Source organism: Chelon labrosus (assembly GCF_963514085.1).
Source record: "Chelon labrosus genome assembly, chromosome: 6".
Classification (NCBI taxonomy): Eukaryota; Metazoa; Chordata; class Actinopteri; order Mugiliformes; family Mugilidae; genus Chelon; species Chelon labrosus.
In genome coordinates, this window is record NC_140342.1 from 9,197,538 (window position 1) to 9,212,255 (window position 14,718).

The 14,718-nt window shown below is 40.9% G+C and overlaps 1 protein-coding gene and 1 long non-coding RNA gene across 2 annotated transcripts; one reads left to right on the forward strand and one right to left on the reverse strand.

Moving 5' to 3' along the window:
* Positions 1–55: 55 nt before the first annotated feature.
* On the reverse strand, positions 56–3,629 carry LOC311489443. The gene is made up of 3 exons (XR_014699121.1): positions 2,085–3,629; positions 1,824–1,981; positions 56–428 (listed from the first exon to the last, which is right to left on the reverse strand). It is a non-coding gene; the product is annotated as an uncharacterized lncRNA (long non-coding RNA).
* On the forward strand, positions 1,839–14,595 carry slc35a3b (solute carrier family 35 member A3b). The gene is made up of 8 exons (XM_084546517.1): positions 1,839–1,973; positions 8,036–8,248; positions 8,429–8,583; positions 9,136–9,258; positions 9,451–9,625; positions 11,767–11,885; positions 12,388–12,521; positions 13,672–14,595. The coding sequence occupies exons 2-8, from the start codon at positions 8,050–8,052 to the stop codon at positions 13,766–13,768; spliced, it is 1,002 nt and encodes a 333-aa protein (XP_084402643.1). The 5' UTR covers positions 1,839–1,973; positions 8,036–8,049; the 3' UTR covers positions 13,769–14,595.
* The last annotated feature ends 123 nt before the right edge of the window (positions 14,596–14,718 follow it).

Here is a 14,718-nt window from a genome sequence, read left to right on the forward strand (position 1 = left end):
AAATGCTATAATATCTGACTCATATCATTTTTCAATTTTTATTTTCACAAATATAGGTGCTACAACAGAAATCAGGCATCAAATAAAATAAAATACAATAAAATACTCAGATCTGCTTGAGTTCTGGGTTGTTGGTGGGTTTCCTCACATGAACTGTATGCTTCAGGTCTTTGCACAACATTTCTATTGGATTTAGATCAGGAATTTGACTTCCCAAAACATGAATTGTGTTCTTCTTGAACCATTCTTTTGCAGAACGCCGTGTGTTCTTGATGTTGCTGTCTCGCTGCATGACCCAGTTTCTCTCAAAATTAAGCTCACAGACAGATGTCCTGACATTTTCTCTTACAATTAGCTGGTAAGGTTCAGAATTAATTGGTCCATCAATGATGACAAGCCGTCCAGGCCCAGATGCAGCATAGACAGACCTAAACAAGGACATTACAGAATGAGGTTCTGATGCTGGAATGCAGTATTGTTCTATCTCCACACATGATATAGACACACATACACACATAGCAGTAATCTTTTGTAAAGCACTTTGGTTCACCTGTGGGTCGTTATAAAGTGCTATATAAATAAAGTACATTTACATTTTAGATGTATGTAAATGTTAAAATATGTATTTTGTTAATGGGCCTTCTTATATTTTAGTATTATAGAGTTGTAATCATGTTTGCAATCATGTTGTTAAAGCTGAATAAAGTTGTTTAAAAGAAAAAGAAGAAGCTCATTTCCCATTGCCGTCAGACAAAACCACAAACACGTGGTGTGAAGATCAGACTGTGACAACACTTCTAAACACAACGCATTCAACGACACTTCTGAACAGGTCTCTTATTTGAGCAGGAAATCAACTTATCTCAGAGGTTCACTTATTTTTGCGCCTCACAGCTGTGTAATATTGGTTCATTTTCCCAAATAAACAAACACCCACGTAAGTAGTAGTATTCATTTGTTTGATTGGGGTTTTTAGGACTTGTGTGAAAATCAGCCGATGCTTTGAGTCATTTTTATGCAGAAATACAGAAAACTCTGACTGATGCAAATACTTGCACTGTACGCAAGTTTGAAGTCAAGACGAACACATCATGAATTAATTCGTGATCCCGAGATAACGAAATAATTAATTCGTTATCACGAGATAACGATGTTTGTTATCTCGAGATAACGAAATAATTAATTCGTTATCTCGAGAAAACAGACTTTGTTATATCGAGATAACGAATTAATATTTTTTTTATAACAGTGCATAAAAAAAAAAAAAAAAATCCATGGCTGTTCTCGGCTTCCGTAGTTACGTTCAGACTTCTCGTTCTCTAATTTAATTCCAAAGATTTGGTTGTAATCTAATCTGTAATTATTTCTTCCTACTTTGATGACAAAAAATACATATGTCAGTTTAATTTTGTTCCAACAATGGAATACTAGCACATGTCTAGTTAATAGAAAGCAACACATTACAGTATATTTTAACATTGTATATAAAAGACCAAAGCAGTCTTTACAGTTGTGTGTCACTTTGCATTAATCAGGGCTGTGTTAGGCTAATATTTAAATAGGTTGTATTATATTTTTGTGACTTTTTTTCTATAGCTTATTTGGTCGAAACTGTGCGCTTTACAGGCTCATTTCAGTTTCTGTTTTGTAAGTAATAGCACAGTATTTCCTCCAACAGGCGTCGCCAGACTTCTGCAGCAGCTCTGTATCCGCCACCTGTATACATGGCTTCATTCAACCAGCTCAGAGGAGAGCAGACTCTGTTCCGATCGCAAAGTCTCAACACTGAACTTTATTTTGAAACTTATAACCGAAACACTTACTTCATCTTCTTCTTTTCTGATACACTGGCTGAAAGTTACCGCAGGATCAGCGTCAGCCGGTGAGTACAAGTACAGAGAAGGAGAAGGCTGTCCAGTGAAGGAGCCTCTGATGTCCTCATCCACGTCCTCTGCTAAGATCTGGTCCCGCAGGTAAGTTTCTGAATGATGGGGAACGTGTTACGTGACTCTTTCAGCTCTTTCAGCTACATAAATGTTGGATTGTGTGTTGATGATTAGTGTATTACCCTGTTATTCATCTACCTGTTCGGATGCCTTCGGGGACGGTTTCATTCGGTGCGATGTCATAAGCAGTACTAGTCAACACCTGATGGCCAGTCACCAGAGGAGGTTTTGAGCGGACACCTGGATGTGAAAAATAAAATAAAATAAATAACTTTCCTTCCTTCCTGACACATCCGTGTTGTGGTTATGATAACTCAACCCAACATTTACTCAAGTTAACTCCCATTAAACAAACGAGGAAATCAGCTCCGCTCCTGCCTACTGCTCATATCCACATCAACAGCAGAAAGCCCATTTAGATGATTTGTCGGACACAGGATGTAATTTGGCCTCAAGCATTTCAGTGTGACCTGCTTGTCTCACCAGTGCTGAGTTACTTTGTCCTCTGTGCCGAATTCCCAGAATAGCCCACTTGTCCCAAAATGTCCCAAAGGTAGAGGCCACACCTTCAGCAGAGCAACATGCAGCACAGATCTGTTTTCTCATCATCTGACTAGGAAGTTAGAATACGTTTCAGTTTGCTCTTCGGCCTTGGTCCTGAATGACTGTCTCGTCTTGATTTGTGAAGACGCTGATGGATGCATAGATGGATGGATGGATAGATTGTCAACTTTGCACAGTACAGAGTCTGCTGTTTTGCATTCTTTAAATTCTCACAGCCATGAACCATAACACGTAATAAGCGCAGACATCACGTTGTCTTTATATATGTTAACATGTTGACAACAGATGAACTGGCCAAAATTTTGATTGGAACTTTATTTGTCTGAAAGAATAAACCGCATATATTTAAATACAGGTATATTTTAGTGTTACAACCCCATGGATATTTTTTCCCCCCCTCCTTCTTCAAGTTTCAAAAACCTTGGAATATGGGTAATTGGGGTGGCATTACACTGATCAGGCATAATATTATGACCACCTTCCTAATATTGTGTTGGTCTCCAAAACAGTTGTGACTCATCAGAGAATGGACATGGTCCTTCTGAGGGTGTCCTGTGGTGTCTGGCAACAGAATGTTATCAGTGGGGGCCTTTGTGTCCTGTGGGTTAAGGGGAGGGGCCTGTGTGGATCATCCCACAGATACTTGATCAGTTTGGGATCTAGTGAACTTGGAGGCCAGGTCAACACCTTGTGCTGTTCTTCAAGGAGTCAAGGAGTCAAGGAGTGTCATTGGGGTGGGGGTCAATGGTCAATGTTATTTACTTCTCCAGTCAGTGGTTTTAATGTTGTGGCTGACCAGTGTATTACCACTATTTTACAAACCACATCATAATGACCAAGTACAGCAGGAAAATGTGTCTCTCCATGTGATTATGATACATATATCAACACATTATAGCATGTATTAATGTTTCTTTTTATTTGGAGCAGTAAGCAGTTTTTTAGCACATTTTTTACTTTTTAATCTAAAGGCCAAATTAAAGTTACCTCATGCTGTATATTATCTTTTCACAAGCTATGGGAAAACTTTACATACCAGCCTTCTGTCCACACATTCTCCTAAAGCAGATGTCTCTGCTTGCTTCAAAGCTTTCCTTTACATTACTTTACTCTCGCAATAGTCAGACGACTATAGTCTAAACACTGTGTCTTTCAGATTACTGTAATATATGTTTATGTTGTACTAAGAAGCTTGATGCCTCTTTCATAAAGAGGATTTCCTGATTTAAAAAAAGTACACTTAATTCTTTTAGTTTTTCTTCCGCACTCACAGCTTTCTTCTGCCCTGTGCATAGTGGTTTCCCTTCATTTAAACAAAGGTATATTATTAGTCGTATTGCCAAAATAATACAGAAAAGGACTGTCTCAAAAATATCATCCTCACCACTCCTCCTCAGTAGCAACACTTGGAACCCCTTCCTTTTTTGGATATTTTAGACAACAGCTATTGATTTCCTTCCTCAACTGTTGTGGATTATTCTGTAAATTCTCTCCAAAACAAAATTTTATTTATTATTTATTTCATAAAGTTGTAAATTCCCATCGTTTCCGTTCCCATAGCTATATCTGTCTTTGTTATATTTAAGGATCAGTCATATTTATTTAATTCCGTCAACAGTTCTCTATCCTTTTGTTTTCTAATGAGGATTACTTTGATTGGTGGAAACTGACTTTCCATGTTGACCTCCATTTCTAAAAGTCAACATTGCATCATATCATCATGTATCAACACCATTCTGTGTGCTATTACTATTTACTTTGAGTCATCAGTCTTTCTTTTCATTTGAAGCATTGTGTTAAGCGTCTAGTTGTATTTCTAAACTGACCTGAGACTGAGGCTCTTCATAAAACAATTTGCAGGTTAGTGGAGGAGGTTTGTGCTTTTCAGTTGGTACATCAGAGAGAGTCTGGTTTGATTTGGGTTGTATCTGGAGTTTCAGCAACCAATGAGCATCTGGCATGAATTATGACAGACAACGAACAAGCAGTGTTTCGTTTAGTTAGGACAGTTTGATTTGTTTTTTTCAGTTGATGCTAATAAAACTTTGAATGTGTTGAGTAATCTGTAATCTGTACCGTCTAAAATGTTAATGTGGAAGGCGAGGATTATCTGTATTTAAAGGTCAGTTTTGAATGGCTGCAGTGGAATAAATGTTCCTTTCCTTAAAGTATTCCTTACTTGAAACAGTAGCAATACCTCAGTGCTAAAATACAGTGTTATATGAGAAAATACCTTCTTTAATATTCTAGTTGGAAGAGCACGGGCTCAGTTTAAACAGCTTTATTAACTGTGTTTAATAAGAACAATGTTTACTCTGAATCCAGGCCAACTGGGGCCTTTTTGGGTGGAGTTTGCATGTTCTCCCTGTGTCTGCGTGGGTTCTCTCCAGGTACTCCGGCTTCCTCCCACCGTCCAAAGACATGCTGGTTAGGTTAATTGGTGATTCTAAATTGGCCGTAGGTGTGAGTGTGAATGGTTGTCTGTCTCTCTGTGTTAGCCCTGTGACAGACTGGAGACCTGTCCAAGAAAATGAATATTTACTCTGAATTGTAGTGTGTCTGTGAAGGTTCTCAGTCATGGTATATCCAAAAAAGGTTCAAAAAAGGCAACTGGAATTGTAGAGTTTTTTGAGAAGACGTTTCACCACTCTTCAGTTCTAGGGGACTCAGACTTCCCACCTGTCCCCTAGAACTGAAGAAGCTACTTGGATGAGTGGTGAAACGTCTTCTCAAAAAACTCTACAAGTCCAGTTGCCTTTTTTGAACCTTTTTTGGATAGCTGAATTGTAGTGGCATGCAAAAGCCTCATCATCTCAATAGCTAATAGAGTATAAGAAATGACCAAAATTATAGTTAAAGATACATGTTTTACTGCCATCTTTTTCATTCATTCTTCTTCTGTAACCGCTTGTCCTGCGAGGGGTCGCGGGGGGGCTGGAGCCTATCCCAGCTGTCAATGTGCAAGAGGCGGGGCACACCCTGGACAGGTGGGAGGAAGTTGGAGTACCCGGAGAGAACCAACGCTGACACAGGGAGAACATGCAAACTGCACACAGAAGGGCCCAGTCGGCCCATGGATTCGAACCCAGGACCTTCTTCCTGTGAGGCATCAGTGTTAACCACCACGACGCCTTGCTGCCCACCTGCCATCTTTTAAATTATTAAAATGAAAAAAAAAAAAGAAAAGAACAAAAGTAAAGGGCCCAACACAAATGTTCTGGCAACCTTTTTGTGGCTTATCTTTGCAAAAGACTTCTGGAGATTCTTGGGCGGTCTTTCATACACTGCTCTTCAGAGGTTTGTCCCTAGATTTTAATGATATGTAGGTCGAGGGACTGTGAGGGCCATGGCAGAGATAATCCATACTGGATTATGCGGTGTGTGTAGGATCGTTATCACGTTGTTGAAATCATACTCTCTTTATTCTTTCTCTGTTTTTAGAACAACTCCTGTGTTTCTGTTTTTGTCAATGGAGTCTTTAAGCAAGAGTGTAGAGGGCAACTTAAAGTGAAAGTGTTGTTAAAACCTGCTTAGAGAGTAAGGAGAGCTTTCTGCTTGTGTAGAAGGCGGCCTTGACGCTGACAGAGGGGGATTGTGAGGAGGCTCTGCTCAGTAGAGCTGCAGCATAAGGAGATCAGTGTTGAGCACGCCACACCTCTGGTTCTGTCAACATGACTTTGGCCTCCGTGGTTTCTTTTACTAAAACGGAGCACATGGTAGAATGACCAGTTATCAACATGACTCAGGGGACGTTCTCTGTCCAAATTTTAAAGCCATGGCACATTCTCATATTACTTACATCTAATAACTGGATTTGTGCGTTCAATCTCAGAACAACAAGGCTTGAGAGAACATTTCAACACGAATTTATAGGTGAAGTCAGATCCAGGTGCCAGTCATCTAGTGATACAGTGACAACCATACAGTGCAAACAAGGCTCCTGAGCCAATCCCGCAGCTTTTACTTTGTAAACATTGGAGAAGGTCTACCTGTTCCTCGTACCGCTTGATAGAGACTCTGTGACTCTAGAAGTGACATTGCGTTGTATTAGTTTGGTTTGCCTATTTGAATATTCTGCTCTCTGTGCAGTGTGTGTTTTTTGTAATTGTACGCACATGAATGAGGTGACAAAGGTCATCAGAGGTTTTGGATATGACTGATAAGGTGCTTTCCATTCTGTAGTGAACCATTCGTTCACTACAGACACAGCAGGAGGGGAGGTTGTATGATTTCTTGTTTGCCTGGAGGCTAACAGATTTTATGCAAACTTGCCACACCGCAGCCTTAGTGTTTTTGTGTAGGCAGACTAACTTGATCATTTTGGTAACTGATAATTTGATCCCAACACTCCCTTACAAGTAAAGGTGTGGCTCTCAAAATACCACTCCGCAATAGCAATAAGCAGAGTTCCTTTAATTACATACTTTTATGACATACTCAGTGTTGTGTAACTTTTCCTCCCATTTACATCTGGTTTATAATAGTCAGAAGGCCACGCATTGACAGTTGACACCCAGAGCTTTAGGGCGGTGCCCTCACCCATCCACCTTTAAGGATTTAGAAAGTCAAATGAAGTAGTGTAACTGGGTCAAACACAGGATATTCACCAAGTACACTGGGGTCTGCGTCCAGTTTGAAGCTGAAAGTAAAGGTTCATTTATCATTTTCAGACTTATTTGAGTTTTCAGTTTGATTTAAATTCGGGTTTGGGATAAAATAGATCCTTCCACGACCTTTACCTTTTTTTAAAATGTCTTCCAGGGGGGAAATAGCATTGTTTGCCACCGACATCTGGGTTAACCGCCATAACTTTAGTACCGCAGAGAACATAATTACCTTGTCATTAACAGCAATACACGTGAAAGAGGGAACATGAAAATGTACAGAAATAACACAGGACGTATTCATGACCGGAGATAAGACATTTAATGTACAAGGAAAAGAAAAACTACTTTTGTACAAAGAGAGACTGTTGATGGTGGTTTTGCTGGTCATTTTTAACAATGATTGACCAATGCCTGCGTCCTGAATGTTTGAACACTTTGGAGGACAGTTTTCCATAGTAGCCAACTACAGAAGCGGGGGAAGCTGTTTTCCACTACTTTTATTGTTACTGCAGGCCGGTCATAGCAATAAGCGACACGACCTCTGGCTGCTTTCTGTTGAACTGCCCTTTAACAACAGCCTTGTCCAGCTCTTGATTGTTCTCCTCTAACACTCTCGTTTTTCAGACATTTCACTTTCTCGTATATATACATTACCCTCCACGTATTCCAATATTCAGTCATGCTGTTGTCATGTAGTTCTTTCCTCTTAATTTTATGCTGTCTCAAAGCAGAAGCTGGATTCTTGCCCAAGGACGCTCCAGCAGACTTGCTCTCACTCTAGTTTGTCACTCTCCATTTGTGTCCCTGAGTTTGGTAAAATCAAGCACAACGACGAGCATGTCTACCTTTTCTTACCAAACCTGATTTCATTTCACTCTGCCCCATTTTCTATTTGTCCTTCTCCTTCGTCGCCTGCAGAGTCCTCCACCAAGATGTCCTCATTGAACACCTCGAGGCAGAAGTACATCTCTCTGGGGGTGCTGGTGGTGCAGACCGCCTCGATGGTGCTCGCCACGCGCTTCTCCCGAACCCTCAAGGAAGACGGCCCCCGCTACCTGACCTCCTCTGCTGTCGTGACGGCTGAGGTGATCAAGATTTTCGCCTGCACCCTCCTGGTCTTCAGGGACAACAGTGAGTGGGAAGAGGGGAAACTGCACGAAGGAGTTCAGCTTTCTCTTCTTGGTCTATTCGTGTGTGTAAATTTGGCACTGCTAGAATCAAGATATTATATAGATGCTGCCAAGCACTCTTCATATACTGTGTTGGTGGCCCAAGGGTTGCATTGCTGACAACACTGTCTTTGTCTGTCAGATTTCAGTTTGCAGGCAATGAAGCAGCTACTACAGGAGGAGATTGTGGACAAGCCCATGGAGACCTTGAAGCTGGCTGTTCCTGCAGGGATCTACACGCTGCAGAACAATCTGCTCTATGTTGCCTTATCCAACCTGGACGCAGCCACCTATCAGGTTACACATGACTCAATGAACGTGCTGGTTCAGGTTCACTGTCAGTGTGTGTGCATGCATGTGTGTGTGTTAGTGTGTGTACTACAGTCCAATTGTATTCCAATTATTTATTTATTTATTTATTTTTTTTAAAGTTTCCCACTATATTGTCCTAAAATTACAAATGTTCTTAATTTCTTGATTTTCTATTCTGCATTTTCATAATACTTAATAAATGTTTCTGCTGATTTCTGATCCAGGCTTACTTGAAGTGATCTATGCACTCTGCTGCGTCTTGTGAATATCAAATATTCAGCTGTGCCCCTTTCATTTAACCATGGAAGGGGACAAATTTACCTTCCATTATATATTCCTTTAGAGCCTGGGGTCATTTCATTTGTTCTTATCAAACCTTCAAAGCATGGCACCTGTTTCATTTCTATGGCTGACTGTGTGGTGAGGCAGTGAGTTAAGCTAGGGCGTTGGCACAGATTGTGTTAAATGTCACTGTTGTTGTCCTGTGTCCTGTTTTGAATAGTCTCATTTACTCAGTGCTTCACTTGCTCCACAAAGGTCACGTACCAGCTGAAGATCCTCACCACAGCTCTCTTCTCCGTCTCCATGCTGGGGAAGAGGTTGGGCATCTACCAGTGGATCTCCCTGCTTTTACTCATGGCTGGAGTCGTTATGGTGCAGGTACAAGCTGACGCTCACTCTCTGAGGAGTCCCTGAGCCATTTTCAAAGTCGTTTACTGCTTTATGAGTTCTTATGTGTAATCAGGCGTTCCATTTGTTTGATGATGAGATTTGATCATAAATTAGTTCAACCGTTTTAAAGTGACACGTTGTTTGCGCTCTGCCTTTTGTTCTGTATTTTAACCCCCACAGTGGCCGACAGAGTCTGAAGGTGACTCAGAGAAGACGGTCCTGTCTGAAGGCTCCCAGTTTGTGGGACTGATAGTCGTGCTAATGGCCTGTGTGTCCAGTGGTTTCGCCGGGGTTTACTTTGAGAAGATTCTCAAGGAGAGTAAACAGAGTGTCTGGGTTCGAAACATACAGCTAGGTGAGCTGCTATGGCCTTGATTCATGATTTGTATACTTCTATGGGGCGCGGAACCATATTTGGTAACTTCCGCACACATTTTAAACTGTGTCCTCGTGCCTCTCAGTGAGGGCGAGCAGCACGTGGTTTTCACCAAGCCAATCAGCAAAGATCAAGGCAACATTCCCAGGTCAAATCACGGTCACTTAAGAGCAAGAAACCATATATGGTAACTTCATTGACCTTGATTTTCTACATGAAAGTAAAACAGTTTGAATTTCAATGATTTCCTATGAAAGGTTAAGGTAGATGCTAAAAGGACCCTAACTCATCACCCTCTCTTACCCACAGACATTCAACATCTTTGTGACACAAACATGACCTTTCTGTCTTTTTTTGACATGTAATGCCCACGAAACACCATTTTTTATATTTTTTGCTTTGACTTATGTTTCTCATTGCTGAAAACAAATCACCCAAGAGGAGATTTCTTGTGTGTCTGAGCAAAAGTGGTAATGAATATCAATGTGATTTTGATCACGTAACAGGTTGGTTACAAGGTTCTTCTCATCTTTAGCTGAAACGTACTCCCTGTGTTCCGATACTTAAGTTGCACGAGAGAGAAGCTGGTTTATCAAGTTCAGCAGTGTTTTATTTCCTCTTCTATCAAGTCTGAAATGACAAAACATCTCCTGCAAAGTCCTGTCTGATGAGTTACACGACAGGTTTAGTAAGTGCTAAATTAAATGTTGTTTTCCCCTTATTTCAGCTCTTCATAACCTCTCTCTTTGTACAAATAAATACAGCATGCAAAATGAAGACACGGGAAATCTTGTGTATAAGATTTCAGTCTAAATAAGTCTCTTCAATGAGCTTTATAACCTTAAAAAGTCACCGTACATGACAGCAACTACGTTTTAGCACAGTGTGTGTTTTCTGGTGTGTGTGGGAATGCGTTACAACAATGCAATGACCTATTAGGATTGAGTGTTGATAGGAGGCTGGACTGGTTGAAAAGAGAGTGAAAGAGAAGGGTTGCTTCTTTGTGTCTTTGCAGAGATAAAAATGTTCTGGCAAACCCACTGTCAGTTTGTTGCGTGCCATGCATTGAAAAGGCATCAGTCTACAGCTTCTTATCGCCAACTAAAATTGGAACCGTGACAAACACGGAAACTGCACTGTCCTTCCGCCCACATGGAATAAATCCACTGCAGTCGGCTGCAACACAGCGTAATCACTGCCCTCCAGGAAACTAGCTGGGTCTCATCTTCCCTAAAAGTAGCACCAGGTGTACTTAGTCACCTGATGCAGAATTAGAGAATTATTATATTTTACATTGTTTTTATTTTTTGCTTAGACTTTTCTCTTTACTGTAAACAAATCTCCAAGATGGATATCTTGTGTGCCTGAGCAAAGCTGGTTTATCAAGTTCAACAGCGTTTTATTTTCTCATAGCGTCGCTATCCTTATATGGGATTTTTTTTTTTTTTTTAATGCGATGATGGCTTTGTTTGCAAGTCATGAGGTTAATAATTATTAAATGACAAAACATCTCTTGTAAAATCCTGTCTGATGAGTTACACGATAGGTTTGGTAAGTGCAGGGAATTAAATGTTGTTTTCTCCTTATTTCAGCTCTTCAAAAGCTCTCCCTGTGTACAAATAAATACAGTGTGCAAAATGAAGACACGTGAAATCTCGTGCATAAGATTTCAGTCTAAATAAGGCTGTGCGTAGGATTCAAATCTTAAATGAGCTTTATAACCTTAAAAAGTGATATGTAAATATGTCTTAGTGTAGTTTGTGTTTCCTGGTGTGTTATAGCAATGCAATGACCTATTAGGATTGAGTGTTGCTAGGAGGAGGGTAGGAGTTAAAGGCTGGGCATTGTTCTTGAAATGGGCTGGATATCTATCAAAGCTTGAAGTGAAGGATTACATTTTCTCTTGTCAGTCTGACCTCTAGAGGCAATAAGGTGTAGTGAAACAACACGTTAGAGCAGAAGCCCTGAAGTTTAATACTATACTGCAACCAAGCTCTTCGAGTGAATTCATGTCAGTTTTCGTCGTACTGTTGCCTCCTTCCAGCAGTTAAAACATGGCTGCATTATTTTGCCTGTTTTCGTTTTCTCACTTCCAACTCAGTGTCTCTTGTCTCTCTCAGGTGTGTTCGGCTTTATGTTTGGCTTCGTGGGAATGATGGTGTATGACGGCCAGAAAGTGAGAGAGTCGGGGATGTTTCAGGGCTACAACCTTATTGCCTGGATTGTTGTTGTCTTACAGGTTTGATCCTTGTGTTTCTCTTCTTTCTCCATTGTGTCTTTCACTCTATTTGTGAAGCTGTCATTGAAATAAAGTGCTATTAGTGATAGTTGTGTGCAGTTAAGTGCATATATTTTTGGACACTGAAACATTTGTTATTTTTGCCGCTTACCAACCAAATGTAGTCACCTGATCCTTAACCCGACCCTTGTTACAGACAAAACTAAAGGCAGGAAGATGCGCAAGCAACATCTAAAGACGGCTACAGTAAAGCATCCTTTGGTGATTGCCTGCAAAGAATTGAAATAAACATTTTATTTATGATTAGCTTCATTTGTCCAGTTACACCTGAGCCCCTGAATATAGGGCAGTGTGTATGAAAAGGGTCGCAATACCTAATTCTTAAATGGATAAAATAACAGAAACTTTGTCTGTGTCCAGAAACATGTGGATCTAACTATATTTCTGTTCTTGCACAAGAGTGCTGAGTACTTTCAAACACAGTGGTTCTCTTTGTCTGCAGGCTCTGGGCGGGCTGATAGTCGCAGTAGTCATTAAATATGCGGACAACATCCTCAAAGGATTTGCCACCTCTCTGTCAATCATCGTGTCGACAATCATCTCATATTTCGTGTTGAAGGATTTCTACCCCACTGGGTAAATGCACGCATGCTCATGCAGGCTCTGCCAAAGTTTTGATTTGAAAATGTGTTATCAGCATCCTTGCAGCCTTGACTTTAAAGCTAACAGCTTTACTCCATTCTGTACATCAACATCTTTCTTGACATTTATGAGCGAGCAAACTATTAGATTGATTGTCATGAGGTTTTGTGTTGATGAAAACTTTTTATGAATTATCCTTCTGTGCCATCTTTAAGGTCACAGTCCCAATCGGCTCAGTGCTTTGGTTTATGGTCAGATAGCATCTCAGTGAAATTAAGCATTTCGGCCTCAGCTGTGCTTTGTGTTTAAACTTTTAGCATGCTAACATGCCAATCTAAAATGGTGAACATAGCAAACATCATACCAGCTAAAAATAATTAAACAAAGCACCACTTTGTCTTAAAGGGGAACTACTGTTTTTTACAACCTGGACTTTATTTCTGGCATAAAATACGGTTGTTTACTCACCCATGTAACTTTTGGTAATTTGTATGCCTTCGGGAGATAATTAGATCAGCGTATATCCATGTAGTGGGAGTGACTGGGGCACCGAAACGCAGTAACCCTGTAATTTGCTACTGCTATGGTTCGTCCACAACCTCAGAATCGGAAAAATATTCAGCCATGTTGCAAAAAAACTAGCAGTAGGAAATTATTACAGGTAAACAAGCTGACCGTCGTGGGCTGCGCACAGAGATGTCATCATCCAGGTCAGAAGACATCATCCGGGGTCTGTAGGTCAATCTACAGACCCCGGATGATGATAACAGCTAACTCCGGACTCAACGGGGAATAGCACTAGCGTATCATAAAAAAATATTGGTGAAATGAACGAGTTTTGTGGCAGATAATGCTTAATTTAGAGGCTGCGTTTCAGTGCCCCGGTCACTCCCACTACATGGATATATGCAGATCTAAATATCTCCCGAAGGAATACAGATTACACAAAGTTATATGGGTGAGTAAACGACCGTATTTTATGCCAGAAATAAGGTCCGGGTTGTAAAAAAACAGTAGTTCCCCTTTAAGCACAGCCTCACAGAGGCGTTAACGTGGCTGTAGACCCTCAGTCTCGTTCACATGAAATGAGCTGAGTGCACGGTTATTTGTTTCAACTGAATCCCTTCTCCTTCTCTTCCTGCAGGGTGTTTTTCTCAGGAGCAGGGCTGGTTCTTGCTGCCACATTTCTTTACGGGTACGAGGGCAAACCTGCCAGTGTCAGCAGCACCGCCAACGTGTAGTCCTCCGCGGACCAGGATACCTGACAGGAGAGATTGCAGCCAATGGTCACAAATGCAGGAAATATTAAAGGCGCGGAGAACGTGTTACTGTCAGACAGCTGCGTGAGAATGGGCCCTGACACGTCTCTGGAAAAATGCTGCTTTGCACAAAAGATGCGGGCAAGTACTGTGAAATACAGTGCAGAGGAGCTAAGTTGCCAAGTCAACACTCACTGGTGCAGCAAAACAAACAGACTGCATGTGCAATTTAAAGGGACCATAAGGAGACCAAACTCTAGCCTCAGATGTTCTCAAACTGGTATCTCACTGTTCAATATTGAAATTGCGTGTTTATGTGGTGTGGGATAAATGGGGACGGGGCATTGACCAAAAAAATAAAAATGACCATTATCCTTGACACAGCTTCCATCTAGTGGTGGAATGAGGAGCGAGCCTGCTGCAAAGAGGAGGGGTTACCTCTGTTCAAGGGTGCTGAATGTTCTTTTTTATACGACATGAGACAAAATCTCTTATTAAGAGATCCTGCTGCTCACAGAGTATTTTTTAACAAAAGCGTTTTCAACATTATTTAAATGCAAGACAAGGATCTTTATGTAAGGGCGAATAAATAAATTATCATATCTTTTATGGTGAAACAACCGGCTCAGCCTTGATCTTTCCTTACATCAAAGTGTGTGTGTTTGGGAGCGCCAGCACGCACACACACGCACGCACACGCACACACACGCACGCACACACTAATGCATATGCACAGAGAAAGGCGCACCCATGAATATTTTGTTGTTTTGTTTCAGTTGCAGTGCACTCAGGAACACAAAACCGGTCTCTATAGCAACAGATGGTCAAATGAGCCTAGGTGCAGTGACAAATGTAGAATTAATATGACCTATTTTAACCTCTGATTTTTAAGTGGCAGTAAGAATCATTTTTATTCAACAGTGGCCCTGACA

What these genes read in the sequence shown, in the direction of transcription:
- slc35a3b (XM_084546517.1), top strand. Translation starts at nt 8,050, where the DNA reads ATGTCCTCATTGAACACCTCGAGGCAGAAGTACATCTCTCTGGGGGTG. An exon ending in CCTGGTCTTCAGGGACAACA is followed by an intron (nt 8,249 to 8,428) that starts GTGAGTGGGAAG and finishes TTTGTCTGTCAG; the next exon opens with ATTTCAGTTTGCAGGCAATG. An exon ending in AAGGATTTCTACCCCACTGG is followed by an intron (nt 12,522 to 13,671) that starts GTAAATGCACGC and finishes CTCTTCCTGCAG; the next exon opens with GGTGTTTTTCTCAGGAGCAG.